This window comes from Salmo salar, chromosome ssa11 (assembly GCF_905237065.1).
Source record: "Salmo salar chromosome ssa11, Ssal_v3.1, whole genome shotgun sequence".
NCBI lineage: Eukaryota > Metazoa > Chordata > Actinopteri > Salmoniformes > Salmonidae > Salmo > Salmo salar.
In genome coordinates this window covers 100,406,166-100,426,015 of record NC_059452.1, presented here as the reverse complement: position 1 = coordinate 100,426,015, position 19,850 = coordinate 100,406,166, and the positions used below count along the sequence as shown (strand labels likewise).

At 44.6% G+C, this 19,850-nt stretch overlaps 1 protein-coding gene across 2 annotated transcripts; it reads right to left on the bottom strand.

Moving 5' to 3' along the window:
* Positions 1-3,719: 3,719 nt before the first annotated feature.
* Positions 3,720-13,753, bottom strand: LOC106563808 (olfactory receptor 10A4-like). Of its 2 annotated transcripts, none has more exons than XM_014129671.2 (6): positions 13,531-13,753; positions 12,664-12,841; positions 6,937-7,101; positions 6,636-6,774; positions 4,606-4,754; positions 3,720-4,003 (listed from the first exon to the last, which is right to left on the bottom strand). In XM_014129671.2, exons 1-6 carry the CDS (start codon positions 13,751-13,753, stop codon positions 3,820-3,822), a joined length of 1,038 nt encoding a protein of 345 aa, XP_013985146.1. In that variant the 3' UTR covers positions 3,720-3,819. The 2 variants fall into 2 exon arrangements, with proteins under 2 accessions (XP_013985146.1, XP_013985147.1); XM_014129672.2 differs by having other exon boundaries at positions 3,720-3,984.
* Between the last annotated feature and the right edge of the window lie 6,097 nt (positions 13,754-19,850).

Sequence of the window (19,850 nt, the reverse complement as noted above, 5' to 3'; positions counted from 1 at the left end):
CGGCAGTCAAGTCAGCGTCACAAATTAAATAATTAAAATTAGAAAACATTGGTAAAATATTATATTGTCATTTAAAGAATTATAGATTTACATCTCTTGAACGCAATCAACTTGCCAGATTTAAAAATAACCTTACTGGGAAATCACACTTTGCAATAATCTGAGCACTGCGCCCAGAAAAATACGCGTTGCGATACAGACTAGACGTCATGTTGGGGAGATCTAAAATCGAAAATACTATGTAAATAATCCATTACCTTTGATTCTCTTCATCAGATGTCACTTCCAGGTATCACAGGTCCATAACGAATGTAGTTTTGTTCAAAAAAGCTCATCATTTATGTCCAAAAATCTCCGTCTTGTTAGCACATGATCTAAGCCAGCCGGACTTCTCGTCATGAACGAGGGGAAAAAATATATTTACGTTCGTTCAAACATGTCAAACGTTGTATAGCATAAATCATTAGGGCCTTTTTTAACCAGAACATGAATAATATTCAAGGTGGACGAATGCATACTCTTTTATAACGTATTGGAACGAGGGTACCCAACATGAACTCGCGCGCCAGGTGTCTAATGGGACATCATCGTTCCATGGCTCTTGTTCGGTCAGATCTCCCTCCAGAAGACTCAAAACACTTTGTAAAGGCTGGTGACATCTAGTGGAAGCAATAGGAAGTGCCAAAATATTCCTCAGCCCCTGTGTTTTTCAATGGGATAGGTTTAAAGTCAATACAACACATCAGGTATCCACTTCCTGTCAGAAAATGTCTCAGGGTTTTGCCTGCCAAATGAGTTCTGTTATACTCACAGACACCATTCAAACAGTTTTAGAAACTTTAGAGTGTTTTCTATCCATATATAATAAGTATATGCATATTCTAGTTACTGGGTAGGATTAGTAACCAGATTAAATCGGGTACATTTTTTTTATCCAGACGTGCAAATGCTGCCCCCTAGCCCTAACAGGTTAAGCTGGCTATCGTAGACTGGTGGCACTGATTAGAGGGAACTCATCACCCATTCCTTGTCCTTGCCAACCACCGCAATTTAGAGTACTTAAGAAGTGCTAAGAGGCTCAACCCCAGACATGCTCGCTGGGCACTCTTCTTCACCCAATTCAACTTTGGGTCTACCCTGTCGTGCCACCTCATAGCAACTTCGTCACATATCTGCCTTGCAAGAAAAATGTGAAGGCTGATTCCTTAACCCGTCAATTCACTCCCCTTCCTCTAACCCAGTTCCCGAGCCCATCCTGCTTCCGTCTTGTGTCGTGGGACCTATACAGTGGGAAAGCCAATCAGCCATCCAAGAGTCCCTACGCCACGGCCCAGCACCTCCTGACACCACTGCAGGCAAGACCTACGTTCCGGCTTCCGTCAGACCCCAACTAATGCTGTGGTGCCATACCTCGCTGAGTTCTGGCCAACCTGTGATCCCCCCGACCACGGAGCTACTGACACGCAAGTTCTGGTGGTCATCCCTAACAGCAGACATCCGAGATTATGTTCTTTCCTGTCCTGTCCTGTCCCGAGCCTTTACCTACACCACACAGACCATGGTCCCAGATCGCCATGGATTTCCTCACTGATCTGCCAGACTCTTCGGGCTTCACTACTATTTTAGTTGTAGTGGACCGGTTCTCCAAGATGTGTTGACTCATCCCCCTTCCTCATCTACCTGATGCCATGGAAATGGCCGAGTACATGTTGCAACAGGTGTTTCGTCTGTATGGTATTGCGGAAGACATCATTTCGGATCGGGGACCTCAGTTCGTCTTCAGAGTGTGGTGAGCCTTTTGCAACCGACTGGGGGTCTCCATCAGCCTATCCTTCAGATACCATCCCCAAACCAACGGGAAGATGGAACACCTGAATAAGGAAATGGGAAGGGAAGTACCTTCTCCAACACTGCACCTGCCAACCACATGAGTGGAGTCGCTATCTACCCTGGGCACATGAGTGGAGTCGCTATCTACCCTGGGCCAAATACTCCCTGGTGCATTCCTCACTCCATCTCACTCCTTTTCAGTGTGTCCTCGGATACCAACCCCCTTTGTTCCCATGGGAGACAGAACTGTGCCTGCCGTTGATGAGTGGTTTCGACAGACTGAGCAGGTTCGGGAGACCGCATATTGACACCTGCATCAATCTTCCCTCTCCCAGAAACGGTTCGCTGACTGGCATCGCCGACCCACTCCACTCTTCCACCCTGGGCAACGTGTGTGGCTCTCTACCCGGGACATCCGGCTTTGTGACCCCTGCAAAAAGTTCCGTTCCCGGTTCATTGGTCCCTTCAAAATAACACACCGCATCAATCCTGTCATCTACCGTCTCCAGTTGCACCGCCATTACCGGATCTCCTCATCATTCCATGTGTCCCTTCTGAAGCCTGTGAGGTACAGCCCTCTCCATCCTCCAGTGGTGCACTTCGGCACACCCCCTCCGTTTGACGTCGGCGGTGCAACGGCTTATTCCATCCAAGCCCTCATTGACTCCAAGCACCTGGGTGGTCGCATCCACTACCTGGTTGATTGGTAGGGGTACGGACCCGAAGAACTGTCCTGGGTCTCCGCCCAGGACATCCTCAACCCAGCCATGATCCTGGCTTTCCACCGTAACCGTCCTGACCGCCCAGCTCCACGTCCCTTTGAAGGTCCCCTGCTCAGCTTCCTAGGACGTCAAGAGCAGTCCGTGGAGGGGGGAGGGGGGGATATCGTAACATCTGCTTTCAACTCACACTCGCAAACACGTAGATCCCCTGAACGAAGCTCACTGTTCACCCACCTGCATGTCATTATCACACACTATTTAGTTCAGTTCTTTGCACCCCATCTTTGTGAGGTATTTTTCCCGTAGTCTATTCCTCCCGTGTATGATAGTTTTGGCCTGCCTCACTAACGACGCCTTTTGCCTATTCCCTGCCTGTACTGTTGCCTTTTTGGACCCCCTGTTTATGACCTTCTGCCTGCCCCTGGACCCAGCTACCTGCCTCCTCCTGTGGTCCTTTACCAATAAACACCTGCTGCACCCTGCGCTTGAAACCAGCTCTCTGTCTCTCATCGTGTCCATTACAGTAACACATTAAAGGTTACCCCCAACACCGGTCATTACACACTACTTGCTTTGATACTGCATTTAGATGACAGTAGGTTTCCTGCAATATGATATACAGTAACTTACTTACCAATGAGCTGCTTGTAAGTTACTGTCATATTCACAGCAACCCCTTTACAGTGCATCCATGAGATCAAAAGTCTAGTTTGAACCATGTTTTGAAACTATACAGTGTTCATTTACATTGACCTTGTTTACACATGGAGTAAACAATTTTATATTTTGGGTTCTGATGGGGAACGGCAGTTCTGATGGAGCACGGCCGTTGAACTAAGCTCATGAGGCATTTATAAATTATATTCTTCAAGAATCAATGGCTAATATATGATTCATTTTAAAGTAAAAAAAATTTAAGGGTTATACTGCAGGTATGAAAACGTATCAAATGTGATTTGATGACATCAGTCTTGAGTGATGTGACATTTCAAATGAAGATATGATTGTTGCTGTCTGAATGTGCTGTGGCCTCTTTCACAGCACATTCAGTATATGGGAACAAAAACAACCAGACAGCAAAAACACATGTGAAAGTTTATTGTTTACCATATTGAATAATGAAATGTAAAAAACATATCAGATTTGTTTCAAATGATTCAGGTCTGGGGCTCAACACCTGCATGACCAGATGACATTTCAGCCAATGGCTTCCTTCATAGGTGAGAGAACAGGAGAAGTGTGCAGTCAGAATGCCTCGTGTGTGATTTTATAAGCGGCAGGCTGCCTGAGATCCTGTCAGCAGGCTATGGGGTGGATGGAGGGTTTGTGATGTGCGTTGGACTGCCCTCGGTAGACCCACTTGGCCAGGAAAGCCTTGATCTCCTTGGTACGGAGGCAGTAGATGAAGGGGTTGAGGAGGGGTGGCAGCAGACTGTAGAATAAGAAGAATACTTCACACACACACACACACACACACACACACACACACACACACACACACACACACACACACACACACAGAGAGGGAGAGAGGCTGGAGCAATGGGCAGCTACTAGGGGTTAGGCCGATAACAAAGTCCTGGCTGATGGAGAAGTTGATGACGCTGCTGGTGTAGACACAGCACCGGGGGACATAGTACAGAGAGATGATACACAGCTGGGAACTACAGGTGGAGAAGGTCTTCCACCGACTCTGGATGGTAGGGGGGAGAAGGGAGAGGGCAAGAAAGGGACAGGACGGGAGGGGAGACAGGGACAGGAGGGGAGGGAGAGAGGGACAGAAATGAAGGGGAGGGGGAGAAACAGACAGGAGGGGAGGGGGAGAGAGGGACAGAAGGGAGACAGGGACAGGAGGGGTTCAATTCAGACAGGGGAGCCCCTGTATGGATAGCTGTTTTTGGGATAAGTGCCTTTATCAAGGGCACAATGGCAGTGATGGTAATGTTCTGACAAAATAGCCAGATCATTCCACACTTTTGCGTCGCCCGGCCCGGGACTTGAACTAGCAACCTTTGGGTTCCCAGCCCACCTCTCTAACCTGTGGTCTACCTACCTGTGTAAAAGGGTGAGGCCGATGCGGAGGTCAGGGGTCATGGTCAGGTTGGGGTTGATGGGTGTAGCGTTCACTATGAAGCGGGGGATGTAGTAAATAAGGATGATACAGCCCTGAGTAGCACAGGTAGAGAAGGTCTTCAGCCTGCCCTGGGTTAGAGAGGGGAGAGTAGTGGGTTAGAGGAAAGGTTTAGTTTAGATAAGAACGATACAGCCCTGAGTAGCAGGTAGAGAAGGTCTTCAGCCTGCCCTGGGTTAGAGAGGGGAGAGATGGAGAAATGTTCTCAGTGGGTTAGGGTTAGGAGAGAGTAGTTAAAATTAAGGACAGAGACAGGCCAAGCAATGTGTGATGTAAAGTTGAAATGGTGAACCTGGCAGTCCAGGTTTAGTGCAGAGGAGGCTTCGCAGATGAGGATGTGGAGGAACATACTCCTCAGTGAATTTCATAAAAATAAAATAGTGAAACATAAAAAACGTTATAATTTTTAGATAAAACCTTAATCAAATATTTGCTGACGTGAATATATTTACTACAACATACTGTTTTGTAATGAAGGTCTACAGTAGCCTCAACATCACTTTGTAGGGTAGCACCAGGGTGTAGCCGGAGGACGGCTAGTTTCCGTCCTCCTTCGGGTACATTGACTTCAATACAAAATCTAGGAGGCTCATGGTTCTCACCTCCTTCCATGGAGTTACACAGTAATTATGACAACTCCTGGAGGACGTCCTCTTGCAGCATGAACTGACATTGTCCACCAAATCAAAGGATCAGAGAATGAATCTAGTACTGAAAGCATAAGCTACAGCTAGCGAGCACTGCAGTGCACAAAATGTGGTGAGTAATTGACTCAAAGAGAGAGAAAGAAAATAGTTGAGCAGTTTTGAACAAATGAAGGGGAAGCAAGAGAGAGAGAGCAAGCTATATTTCATTGTATTTTTTTCACTTTCACGTACTTAGCTAGCAAATGCAGCTAGCTAGTTTAACCTACTCAAACACCCGGCTCAAACAAAGAGAGATGCTATGTTAGCTGGCTGGCTATGGCTATCCAACACTGGAACTCTTCCAAGTCAAGCTAACCTTTTGGTCTTATTAATTTATTGCCACAGGGGCCCACCGATGTAACTGCTAAACTGCTTGCTGACTGTAAACTGTAGTGCATGATTGTAGCGGGTTTACTAGCGTGCGAAATCTAGTAGCTATGTTGACTAAGACATTAGCTAATATGGTGACAATGATGTAGGCGGTGTGTAGCAGTTAGTGGTTATGAAATGAAGGGTGGCTTGGAAAGGTTTTTTCGTCTGGTCACAGACAGCTGATGTGTTGTGCACTGAAGTTCACAAGTGAAGGGAAAAGGTGAGAGGAGGAGAGCACGTAAATGCGAGAAGGAATTGTGCAACAAGCAAAGTGATCATGCTGTTTGTATGTGGCTGCTATGAAAGTGAACTGTGTTTGAGTGTGATCAGGGATGAATTCATTTAGCCGATTCTGTTGAAAACCATTTATTAAACGGAAGCAAACAGAACGAAATGGGGATAAACATGCCTGAATTTGTCCAATGGAAACTCTCGTTTACAACTGTTGGACCAATGATTACACCCTAGATCAACTAGACCCAGGCAAGCGTGTTCATCGTAGTATTGAATGTCACTGTCAGCTTGATTACTCCAATTGTTCTCTCGACCTGTCTAAACTTTCATTCATAGGCTATGTTGTAGCAACCTCATGTTGGGTATAGGGAAAATTAGAGTATCATGTGTAGTAGCCTAAACCTATTGATGTTACATTGAGCTTGTAATAGAAATAAGGCCATGCTCATAAACATTTAGTGGTGGGGTCACACACCCACCACCCCTTGCCCCTCCTCCCACCCAGCCCCCTTGCACCCCCACCCCTCCTCCCACCCAGCCCCCTGCACCCCCTCCTCCCACCCAGCACTCCCCACCCCTTCTCCCACCCAGCCCCCCTGCACTCCCCACCCCTCCTAGCACCCAGTCCCCCTGGACCCCCCACACCTCCAGAATTCTGACCTGTGCGTTAGCCATGCGCATCACGCTGACGATGATGTTGACATAGGAGAAGACGATGAAGCCAAAGGGGAGGAAGAGGACGAACATGGATAGTGAGACGGATACTCTGCTCTGGGACGAGATGTCAGCACACGACAGCCTGTTGAGTGAGTGAGTGAGTGGTTGGTTGATTGGTTGACTGAATAATAAAAAAAAATACATATACTGTATGTACATCAAGTATAAGCCAATAAAGTCACTAGGGGTCAAAAGTAGTGCACTTTAAAGAGAATAGGGAGCAATTTGGGATGAGGGCACTGACTGGTTCATTGACACGGTGTTGCAGTAGCAGTGGATGATGCGGTTGGGCCCACAGAAAGGCATCTGGGATGTCTGGATGGTGGTGATGCCTGGAACTATCATGGCTGACACCCAGGACAGGGCTGTTAGGAGAGACATGGTCCTGTTGGTCATCAGCTCTGTGTACCTGGTAGAGAGGGAGGGAGGGAGGGGTGGGATAGGGGGGAGAGATGGGTGGGATAGGGAGTGAGAAAGAGAGAAAGAGACAGAGAGTGATCTGTGAGTTGCCTGCTGTAAAAGGTTGGTCCTTATCGTATTAACACGTGAGAGGGAAATACCGGTAGTTACAGGTAAGTATATCTATAGTATACTGAACAGGAATATAAACGCAAAATGCAACAATTTCAAAAATGTTACAGTTCATATAAGGAAATGAGTCAATTTAAATAAATTCATTAGGCCCTAATCTATGCTTTTCACATGACTGGGCAGGGGCGCAGCCACGAGTGGGCAAATGAGGGCATAGGCCCACCAACTTGGGAGCCAAGTCCACCCACTGGGGAGGCAGGCCCAGCCAATCAGAATATGTTTTTCCCCATGAAACGGCTTTATTACAGACAGAAATACTCCTCAGTTTCATCAGTTGTCTGGGTGGCTGGTCTCAGACGATCCCGCAGTGTCATAAGCTTCGTCTTCTGATAAGGAGAAATCAGTATCGGACCAATACGCAGCGGATTGAGTGCTCATATTTACTTTTAATTTGAATAGAACACAAAAAACAGGCTATACACAGCAGTGCAAAAACAATCTCCCACAAAGGGATAGGTGGAAAACAAGGTCCCTAAGTATGACTCTCAATCAGAAACAACGATGTACAGCTGTTCCTGATTGAGAGCCACAGCAGACCAATAAAGAAATACACAACATAGAAACCCTAGAATACAAAACAAGAACATAAACCTTAAACCCCAGAACACATAAATCCAACACCCCTCTACATACACACACACCCCGAACCATATAAAACAAATACCCCCCTGCCACGTCCTGACCAAACTACAATAACAAATAACCCCTTTACTGGTCAAAACGTGACAGTACCCCCCCCAAAGCTGCAGACCCCGGATGCACCTCACAAAAAAATATATACAAAAATAAACCCCTTACTAAAGGGAGGGAAGGGAGGGTGGCTGCCGACACCGACGGCTCCCATGCTACACCCCCCCTCCCCAAACCTCCTACAGTGGAGGTGGCTCCGGCTCAGGCCTTAGTCCCCTACCTAACCCTTCCACCCCCACTGAATACCTCTGCCTGAGGCCTGTCACTGTGGACCCTGGACTGTAGGCCACCTCACTCGGTGCCGGACTGTAGGCCGTCTCACTCGGTGCCGGACTGTAGGCCGTCTCACTCGGTGCCGGACTGTAGGCCGTCTCACTCGGTGCCGGACTAGGCACTGTTGCCGGACACTCTGGACGAGGTACTGTTGCCGGACACTCTGGACGAGGTACTGTTGCCGGACACTCTGGACGAGGTACTGTTGCCGGACACTCTGGACGAGGTACTGTTGCCGGACACTCTGGACTGGGACTGGGTTGACGCACTGGAAGCCTGGTGCGTGGGGCTGGTAGTGGAGGTACCAGACTGGAGACACGCACTTCAAGGCTAGTGCGAGGAGCGGGAACAGGACATCCTGGACTGGGCTGATGCACTGGAAGCCTAGTGCATGGTGCTGGTACTGGAGGTATAGACTGGAGACACACTTCAAGGCTAGTGCGAGGAGCGGGAAACACTGGACCGTAGAGGTGCACTGGCGGTCTCGAGCGCAGGACTGGCACCGCCCGTACTGGCTGGGTGTCCACTTCCCCCTGGCAAATGCGGAGCGCTGGCACTGCGCACACCGGCCTGAAAATACTTGGCCTTGCCACAGTACGCATTACCCCTAAGCACAGGACCTGTCCAGTCATATGTTGCCTAAAAAAAGCACGGGATTTGGCTTGGGGCTTAATCCTCGCCCAGCCAAACTACCCGTGTGCCCCCCCTTTTTTTTTTTATTGGGGCTGCTTCTCGGGTTTAAATGCCAATCGTGTTCCCCTGTAACTGTCCCATTCTTCGCTCCACTTTAGCCGTTCCTTCCTCTCTGTTTCCACCTGTCTCCATGGGAGGCTATCCCTTCCAGCCAGGATCTCCTCCCATGTGTAGGAGCCTTTTCCCTCCAGAATTTCCTCTCAAGTCCAGGTTCCACGGAGCTCTGTTTCTGCTCCTTCCTCCGCTGCATGGTCCGTGTTTGGTGGGAGATTCTGTCATAAGCTTCGTCTTCTGATAAGGAGAAATCAGTATCAGACCAATACGCAGCGGATTGAGTGCTCATATTTACTTTTCATTTGAATATAACACAAAAAACAAGGAAAAAACACATGAAGCTAAACAGTCTTGCAGGCTATACACAGCAGTGCAAAAACAATCTCCCACAAAGGGACAGGTGGAAAACAGGCTCCCTAAGTATGACTCTCAATCAGAAACAACGATGTACAGCTGTTCCTGATTGAGAGCCACACCAGGCCAACAAAGAAATACACAACATAGAAACCCTAGAATACAAAACAAGAACATAAACCTTAAACCCCGGAACACATAAATCCAACACCCCTCTACATACACACACACCCCGAACCATATAAAACAAATACCCCCCTGCCACGTCCTGACCAAACTACAATAACAAATAACCCCTTTACTGGTCAGAAGGTGACACGCAGGTGAAGAAGCCGGGTGTGGAGGTCCTGGGTTGGCGTGGTTATACCTGGTCTGTGTTTGTGAGGAAGGTTAGACGTATTGCCAAATTCTCTAAAACAACTTTGGAGATGCCTTATGGTAGAGAACTTAACAATCAATTCTCTGGCAACAGCTCTGGTGGAAATTCCTGCAGTAAGCATGCCAATTGCACACTCCCTCAAATCTTGAGACATCTGTGGCATTGTGCTATGTGACAAAGCTGCACATCTTAGAGTGGCCTTATATTGTCCCCAGCACAATGTGCACCTGTGTAATGATCATGCTGTTTAATCAGCTTCCTGATATGCCACACCTGTCAGGTGGAAGGATTATCTTGGCAAAGAATAAATGCTCACCAAAAGGAATATAAACACATTTGTGCACACAATCTGAGAGAAATAAGCTTTTTGTGCACACTCTCCATAGCCGATGTGAGCAAGACCTTTAAACAGGTCAACATTCATAAGGCTGCGAGGCCAGACGTATTACCAGGACGTGTACTCAGACAATGCGCGGACCAACTGGCAAGTGTCTTCAATGACATTTTCAACCTCTTCCTGACCGAGTCTGTAATACCTACATGTTTCAAGCAGACCACCATAATCCCTGTGCCCAAGATAGCGAAGGTAACAAGCCTAAATGACTACCACCCCGTAGCACACACATCGGTAGCCATGAAGTGCTTTGAAAGGCTGGTCATGACTCACATCAACTCCATCATCAAAGAAACCCTAGACCCACTCCAATTCGCATACTGCCCAACAGATCCACAGATTACGCAATCTCAATCGCACTCCACACTGCCCTTTCCCACCTGGACAAAAGGAACACCGACATTTTGTGAGAATGCTGTTCATTTACTACAGCTAAGCGTTCAACATCATAGTGCCCACAAAGCTCATCACTAAGCTAAGGACCCTGGGACTAAATACAATGCACTGAAACTGGATCCTGGACTTCCTGACGGGCCGCCCCCAGGTGGTCATGGTAGGCAACAACAGATCTGCCATGCTGATCCTCAACACTCAGGGGTGCATGCTCAGTCCCCTCCTGTACTCCCTGTTCACCCATGACTGCGTGGCCATGCACGACTCCAACACCATCATTAAGTTAGCTGACAACACAACAGTGGTAGGTCTGATCCCCGACAACAATGAGACAGCCTATAGGGAGGAGGTCAGACACCTGGCAGTGCCGTTCCAAGACAACAACCTCTCCCTCAATGTGAGCAAGACAAATGAGCTAATCGTAGACTGTAGTAAAAGGAGGGCCGAACAGGCCCCCATTAACATCACCAATAAACGATCATGGTCCAAACACACCAAGACAGTCTTGAAGAGGGCATGACAACACCTTTACCCCTCAGGAGACTGAAAAGATTTGGCATGGGTCTCCAGATCCTCAAGAAGTTCTACAGCTGCACCATTGAGAGCATCCTGACTGGTTGCATCACTACCTGGTATGTTAACTGCTCGGCATCCGACAATAAGGCGCTAGAGAAGGTACTGCGTACGGCCCAGTACATCACTGGGGCCAAGCTTCCTGCCATCCAGGACCTCTATACCAGGCGGTGTCAGAGGAAGGCCCTGAAAATGGTCAAAGTACAGACAAATAACAGTAAGGAATAGCTGTTGTTCCATACAGTGAATCTGTTATTCAATGCGTTTGTATGGGCTGATAGCATTAAGGACTATCTGTTGTTCCATGTAGTGAATCTGTTATTCAATGTGTTTGTATGGGCTAATAACAGTAAGGCCCAAACTATTTTTTCATCACATAATTTTTTTAATATATCTTACAATGTTTCAAGGGGTCTTAAAACCTCTCTAGAGTACGTGGGACGGTAGCGTCCCACCTGGCCAACATCCGGTGAAATTGCAGAGCGCGACATTCAAAAATACTCATTCAAATATTTAACATTCTTGAAAATATTTGTGTTATACATCAAAATAAAGCTTAACTTCTTTTTAATCCAGCCGCTGTGTCAGATTTCAAAAAGGCTTTACGCCGAAAGCAAACCATGCAATTATCTGATGACAGCGCCCCGCATACAAAACCATGAAAAATATATTTCAACCAGGCAGGTGTGCCACAAAAGTCAGAAATAGCAATATAATTAATGCCTTACCTTTGAAGATCTTCTTCTGTTGGCACTCCAAAATGTCCCAGAAACATCACAAATGGTCCTTTTGTTCGATAATGTCCTTCTTTATGTCCCAAAAATGTCAATTTATTTGGCGAGTTTGATTAAAAAATACACCGGTTTCAACTCGCCCAACATGCCTACAAAGTATCTAATAAGTTACCCGTAAACTTGGTCCAAACATTTCAAACAACATTCCTAATCCAACCTCAGGTACCCTCAAATATAAATAATTTATCAAATTTAAGACGGAATAAACTGTTTCTAATACCGGATAAAAGCGAGATCCTGTTCACGTGCACCAAAACAGTAGAGTCCACCTGGAGTGACATTTACAATGAATAGGACTACTTCTTCGTTTTTCAAAAGAAAAACATCAAACAATTTCTAAAGACTGTTGACATCTAGTTGAAGCCATAAGAACCGCAACCAGGTTACTAATAATAAGGCCATCCCATAGAAACCCATTGGAAAATCCTATGACCTCAATTTTTTCCCCCCGGGATGGTTTGTCCTCGGGGTTTTGCCTGCCAAATCAGTCCTGTTATACTCACAGACATTATTTTAACAGTTTTAGATACTTTAGAGTGTTTTCTATCCAAATCCACTAATTATATGCATGTCCTAGCTTCTGGGCCTGAGTAACAGGGAGTTTACTATGGGCACGCTATTCATCCGGATGTCAAAATACTGCCCCCTACCCAAGAGAGGTTAAAATTCAAAATCAAATAGTAAATTGAACCTTGGTATGACCTTCTGAAAACAATTAAATATAGCTTAGACAGGGCTTATACTCTTATGAGTTAAGGTTAGGGTTGGGTAGATCTATGTTACCTGAGAGGGTAGCAGATAGCCAGGTATCGGTCCATAGCCATGGTCATCATGATGAGAGAGGTGAGCGTTCCAAAGTAGTGGATGAGTTGTTTCTGTATCAGACACGTATAGAAAGAGATGCCAGCGTCGTCCCACCAGTACCGAGCTATCACTTTGGGTAGGGACACCGTGCATACGCCTGGGACATGGACAAGTACCACAACATATCAACATTTTTAAAGAAATATAAATCAATTGATTAGTGAATTTTCTGGTGCTATGCAGATTGGAGAACAGGCCACACATTTGAACAGGAAGTTCATGGTAACATGTCATTACAGACACACATTTTAACATGATAACCTTTCTGTAATGATGACTTCTGTCTCTTACCTATATCTGACAGAACCAGGCTGAGTATCTTACCTATATCTGACACAACCCGGCTGAGTGTCTTACCTATATCTGACAGAACCAGGCTGAGTATCTTACCTATATCTGACACAACCAGGCTGAGTATCTTACCTATATCTGACAGAGCCAGGCTGAGTATCTTACCTATATCTGACAGAGCCAGGCTGAGTATCTTACCTATATCTGACAGAGCCAGGCTGAGTATCTTACCTATATCTGACAGAACCAGGCTGAGTATCTTACCTATATCTGACACAACCAGGCTGAGTATCTTACCTATATCTGACACAACCAGGCTGAGTATCTTACCTGTATCTGACAGAACCAGGCTGAGTATCTTACCTCTATCTGACACAACCAGGCTGAGTATCTTACCTATATCTGACAGAACCAGGCTGAGTATCTTACCTATATCTGACACAACCAGGCTGAGTGTCTTACCTGTATCTGACAGAACCAGGCTGATTATCTTACCTATATCTGACAGAGCCAGGCTGAGCATGATGATGTACATGGGTTTCTGCAGGCTGCGCTCCAGGGCAAACAGCACCACCAGCAGGATGTTCCCCACCACCGTGATCACATAGATGAAGAAGAAGATCCAGGCCACCAGCTGGTTGAAGGATGGATGGAGCCCCGGGAAGCCCACGATCACAAACTCTGACACGCGCGTGTAGTTCTCATTCACCTCAAACATACTGTACTGGGGAAGGTGGGGGGATGGATGGTGGAGGAGAGATAAAGCCTCTGTTCCAGACAGGTACAGAAGATAATCTAAGGTTTTTTAAGACCCTTTTTTTTGTTGCAATTACTGGTGTTTTTCTTAAATGATCCTGGCAGTCAGTTGTACATAGACAGGGCTTATAGGAAATAACAATTTACAGTAACTCATGTCTGGTCAATGATTAAATTAACCTACATGCAGCCAAATGTTCTATGACTGTCATTGAATAATGCATCCTAAGTTAGAGAGAGAGATAATGAGTGAGAGAGAGAGAGAGAGATATGCTGAAGACCCTGGAGGATCCCTCTTCATCCTTACCTCCCAGGTTAGAGAGAGAAAGTGAGTGACATATAAAGTGACATATATATAAAGAGAGAGATCCATCTCTCCATCATACTATATAAAGAGACCCTACATCCTCCACCCTTATCTCCACCTAAGATGGAGAGAGTAAGAGAGAGAGAGAAATATACATAAAAGAGAGAGAATCTGGTGTCCATCCATCTCTCCATCATTACCTCCACCTAAGATGGAGGGAGTAATAGAGAGATAGTTAGAGAGAGTTACATAAAAGAGAGAGATGTTGAAGACCCTGGATGAACTCTCTCTCCATCCTTGACTCCTAAGATGGAGAGAGTAATAGAGAGACAGTCAGAGAGAGTTACATAGAAGACAGAGATGAAGACCCTTGATGATCTCTCTCTCCCTCTCGCTCTCTCCCTCTCTACATCCTTACCTCCTTTCCAACCAGCGGCCCCAGAGGTGTGTGGTGTTAGCCGCTCTGTACCTCCCAACTTTATACCCAACATGCCCTCTGACAAGCCAGCCAACAGCCAATCAGAGACCTCCACCCTGGTGATGTCATCATTGTCACATTACTCATGATGTCGATTACAGAACGTTTTCATCCCTGGCCACCCCTCTCTAGTGCTATGCAAGTTCTCTCTATCTTTTTTTGTGTACAAAAAAAAGTATGTGGACACCCTTTCAAGTTAGTGGATTCGGCTATTTCAGCCACACCCGTTTCTGACAGGAGTATAAAATCGAGCACAACCATGCAATCTCCACAGACAAACAGTAGAATGGCCTGACTGAAGAGCTCAGTGACTTTCAACGGGACACCGTCATAGGATGTCACCTTTCCAACAAGTCAGTTCGTCAACTGTCTGCCCTGCTCGAGCTGCCCCAGTGACTTGTAAGTGCTGTTATTGTGAAGTGGAAATATCTAGGAGCAACAACGGCTCAGCCACGAAGTGGTAGGCCATACAAACTCACAGAAGGGGACCGCCGGGTGCTGATGCGCATTAAAATAGACTGTCCTTGGTTGCAACACTCACTACCGAGTTCAAAACTGCCCCTGGAAGCAAATAGCACAAGAACTGTTTGTCGGGAGCTTCATGAAATACGTTGTAATGGCCGGGCAGCCGCACACAAGCCTAAGATCACCATGTGCATTCCCAAGCATTGGCTGGAGTGGTGTAAAGCTCGCTGCCATTGGACTCTGGAGCAGTGGAAACACATTTTCTGGAGTTATGAATCCGCTTCACCCTCTGGCAGTCCGATGGACGAATCTGGGTTTGGTGGATACCAGGAGAACGCTACCTTCCCAAATGCATAGTGCCAACTGTAAAGCTTGGAGGAGGACGAATAATGGTCTGGGGCTGTTTTTCGTGGTTCGGGCTAGGCCCTTTAGTTCCAGTGAAGGGAAATCTTAATGCTACAGCATACAATGACATTCTAGATGATTCTGTGCTTCCAACTTTGTGGCAACAATCCCATAGTTCCCCATTGGAAATTGACAAGAATACCATTGGGTTTCATAGGATTATCTCATATTCAGATTGGATCTTAATGGGTTGTTCATTTAATTTTCTGTGGATACTTCATGGGATTTATTTAACATTGACATTGGATTAGAAAAGATAATCTAGCATAAAAATGACTTAATTTTGACCAAAAAAACTTCTTTATTAATACATTTTTTAAAATGTATTTTATTCTGCTTTTGGCTTCAGTTGGGCGACGACGTCCTTTAGCTTGTAGGCCATGGCAGCCCTTAATGAGGCCTTGTCCACCCCCTCAAAACATCTCTGAACATTAGCTGAAAGTAAAATAAAACAAACAATAATAATGACATATCATTTGAATAATTTACATTCACACTCACACATTCCTAATCTATGAAAGCAATGTTATGAGAGAGGTCAAAACTGGAATAAAAAACGATGTATTGAATTTAAGACATAGCTTATTATAATCATATCAAAAAGAGCGAGCACTTTGTTGCTTGACAAAGCTGCCTTTGCCACAGAATCTTGAACGATGTTTTGATTTCCTTCCCGACACGGAGGACACCGCCATCTCCTCCTTGGTGAAGAGCACCTCCATCAGGTCTTGCATCATCCTTTTGAAGCTTGTTTTATTGATCAGTGACATCTTCTCCTTGGACACCTGAACGCCAAAGCCCAGATCAACCTAGAATTTAAGAAACAGATCACATGTTGTTATTGTTTTCCAATAACTCAAAAGCTCTGTAGTGATTTGTTAGTAGAAACCTACATATAAATTATTAATTTGATTTATTAAGTTAGATTTATTTTTGTCCTATTGTTTAACTTTGATTGTTGGTTGAGATGGAGATGTGAATCCAACATATACATGATTAATTTGTCGACATAAAGGAATTAAAACCAGACTAAATCAGTGGCACAAAATATACATTTCCTTCAATTGTTTATATTTGGTTGTGTTGACAACCAAACACAACTCAATATCACTTTTGCAAAACAGTAAATAGCCTATTAACGTGTTGACAAGTTAACAAATGATATATTGGATTCACGTCTCCAACTAAACCAAAACTAAAAGTTAAAGAATATGATTAAGCCAGTGGCTCAGATGAAACTATCCAAGCATTAGATATAGTTCAAATGTTGATATGTTCAACTAAAACACAATTCAATATTACTATTTTTATACAATAAATAATCTAAAGTCTAGGCTATTTTTACAAAATAATGTAACAGTATTTATTCAACCTTAAAATGAGCAATGCATCTATGGCCACATTCTGAGGTAACTGTTACAGGGCGGTAGGTCGCCTAGAGTTAACAGCATTGGGCCAGTAACTAAAAGCTTGATGGTTTGAATGCCCAAGCGCGGCAAGGTAGAAAACTCTGCCAGTCTGCCCTTGAGCAAGGCAGTTAACCCCCAACAACAACTGCTCCCGGGTGCTGATGATGTGGATGTCGGTTAAATCAGCCCCCCCCTGCACCTCTCTGATTCAGAGGGGTTAGGTTAAATGCGGAAGACACATTTCGGTTGAATGCATTCAGTGGTGCAAATGACCAGGTATCCCTTTTCCCTAACTATTATTGTCTTCTTAAGTAATCAATGCGAGCATTTCCAATAGAGCACACAGTGTTGGCGATGCTTCTCTGAAAATATAGTTTACCAAGCACCAATTACTTCACAATGGCAGAAGTCAATCTGAAATGACCTTCATATTTCTATAGTGGAATCTGTAACACTTCAGTTTTACAGAATGAATAGAGCCCTAAGTTGTATAAATACAAAATATCTGACTTTGTATTCCCATTTGAACATTATTGAGCTTTTAAAATTCAATTCTGCCAATTTTGGGGGTGAATAAAGTTTGAAATCTCATTGATCAACATCTCAACTAAATATTACCCAATCATCCACATTGAAATGACGTAGTGTTCTCAGTGGGATGGTTCTGGGTAGACTAGCTGGGTAGATAAAAAAACAAAAACAGGTAGGCAACAGTTTGTTAACACGAATTGCTCTAAAATTCGCTCACTGTAGGCTTACATAATTCACATCACCACTGTAAGTTATATAGCCTAATTCAAAAAATGTCTATATTCTTTTGAAACTGATTGAGATCAAATGGTTGCCATGCAGATTCTGCATGGACATTTCACTGGTAAAAATGGAAGAATTTGCCTATCGTTTACAGTTGACAGTGATAAATGTGAGCATAAAAATGTTGCGGTAAGTAGAGGTAAAAAACACAGGGGAGTGGAACAGGCAGCTAGTTAACATTTCATTACTGCAGCTTAGGCAGTTACAGCATGAATTCTGTTAGCAGGAGACAAGGATTTAGAAGAATCTAACACACCGGTAGAGATATAAATCTGAATGTAACGATGCCTTACTTGAATAAGTAACTGGACTAATACCACAATATTTGAACACCCGTTATATGACTACATACACTGCCTTCAGAAAGTATTCAGACCCCTTGACTTTTTCCACATTTTGTTACATTACAGACTTATTTTAAAATTGATTTAATGAAAACAAATCTGCAGCAATCTACACACAATAACCCATAATGACAAAGGGAAAACAGGTTTTCTGACATTTTTGCTAAAGTATTACAAATAAAAAACAGTAGTACCTTATTTACATAAGTATTCAGACCCTTTGCTATGAGACCCGGAATTGAGCTCAGGTGCATCCTGTTTCCATTGATCATCCTTGTGATGTTTCTACATCTTGATTGCAGTTCAGCTGTGGTAAACATGATTTGTAAAGACACCCACCTGTCTATATAAGGTCTCCAAGACACACAATGGCCTCCATCATTCTTAAATTGAAGAAGTTTGGAACCACCATGTCGTGTCTTTGGCATCATTAAAAGTAAAGACATGAATCATCCATACACCAATTGACTTAATAATTTATTTACTAACTAACTAAATAATCACAGAAATGCATAACGAACAACAGTAGATATGGTTACAAGGAAATTACAGGGAAGATTCCCTAGTGGGACAAAGGAAAGTGGCTGTGGACTGAGCGAGAGCGGGAAAGGCAAAAGGGATTACTACACACTGTTGATAATTATATTAATTGAAATGCTAAGCCTTTGCACATGAACACTCACTCATTTGGGAATAACTGCAATCAATATATATATTTACGGTGTATGTCATGGTTGTCTTCTCTGTTGGAATCCGGTCCATCTGCGAGATAGTTCATCCTAGTCTCCCTCTCTTTCTTTCTGTTTCCCCGAAGTCTTTCGTGGTCAGAATGGATACTTCAGAGTACTATTCAGCAATGTTCTCATAGACTAGATGTTTCTTCGGTTGTCTGTATTCTCAATCCCAGGTTTACATAATTTCTAGCTGCAGACTAATAATTAGTATCTAAGATTGCTCTTGTTCTGTAGGGATTGATAGTCTCAGAGTGTAACCATTGCCAGTCGTGTAGCCAATGCTTCACGTGGTATGGTTTTCTAGTCTTGGTACTCAATTATTCACAATCACAGCTCCAGCTGTGGGTTTGCTTCGTCTCTGTACTCAACCTGTGCCACCTCGGCGGACACCAAGGTATGCGTAGTCTGAAGAGGATTTCCTCAGGAAGAGGTTTTATTCGTAACAATAGAAAAGGCCTGATTACATCAGACGCAAGATCATGTCTGTGCTCACGGGGGCGCAGCCGGTGACTAGTTAAACTTTACAGGGAATACAATTCTCTCAAAATTAAAGATTATCATCACATTACATCATTTCACAAATAGTTTCATCTTTACTCATTCATTTTATACAAGAATACAAGAATTAGATGCAAACACCATAATTGAGAAATGTGCTCATTCAGAGATATATTTATGTGTGGTTCCTATCCTTCGTGAGGTCACCAAATGAAACAAAACGGGCCGGGTCGTAGCTGGCTTCTCCACCGACCATTTACACATCCTCCAGAATATGGATATTGTTCAGTTCTCAAATTCTGTGATGTAGAAGAAGTTCCTTTGTTCTACTGTGAAACTCTCTCTCTCTATACTGCATTGCCAGGAGAAGAGAGTCTCCGCCAGGAATTTACTACCTGAGATAACAGAACCTGGATGTAGGAGCGAGTGAGAGAGAGGGACGCCATTATCTATACCCAGGAAGGGCCACGTCATGACACTCCCATCTGGTGGTTTGGATCTTGTGATTATCCTGCAAGTTACAAATCAACATAAAAATAATGACCATGTGATGTCCTGTTTCTAGATCATCGTTGAAGTCCCCCACTGGTGGTTGAACTTGGTAGG

What these genes read in the sequence shown, in the direction of transcription:
- LOC106563808 (XM_014129671.2), bottom strand. Translation starts at nt 13,753, where the DNA reads ATGTTTGAGGTGAATGAGAACTACACGCGCGTGTCAGAGTTTGTGATC. An exon ending in GCTATCTGCTACCCTCTCAG is followed by an intron (nt 7,102 to 12,663) that starts GTAACATAGATC and finishes CCTCTCTACCAG; the next exon opens with GTACACAGAGCTGATGACCA. An exon ending in TGCGCATGGCTAACGCACAG is followed by an intron (nt 4,755 to 6,635) that starts GTCAGAATTCTG and finishes TCTCTAACCCAG; the next exon opens with GGCAGGCTGAAGACCTTCTC.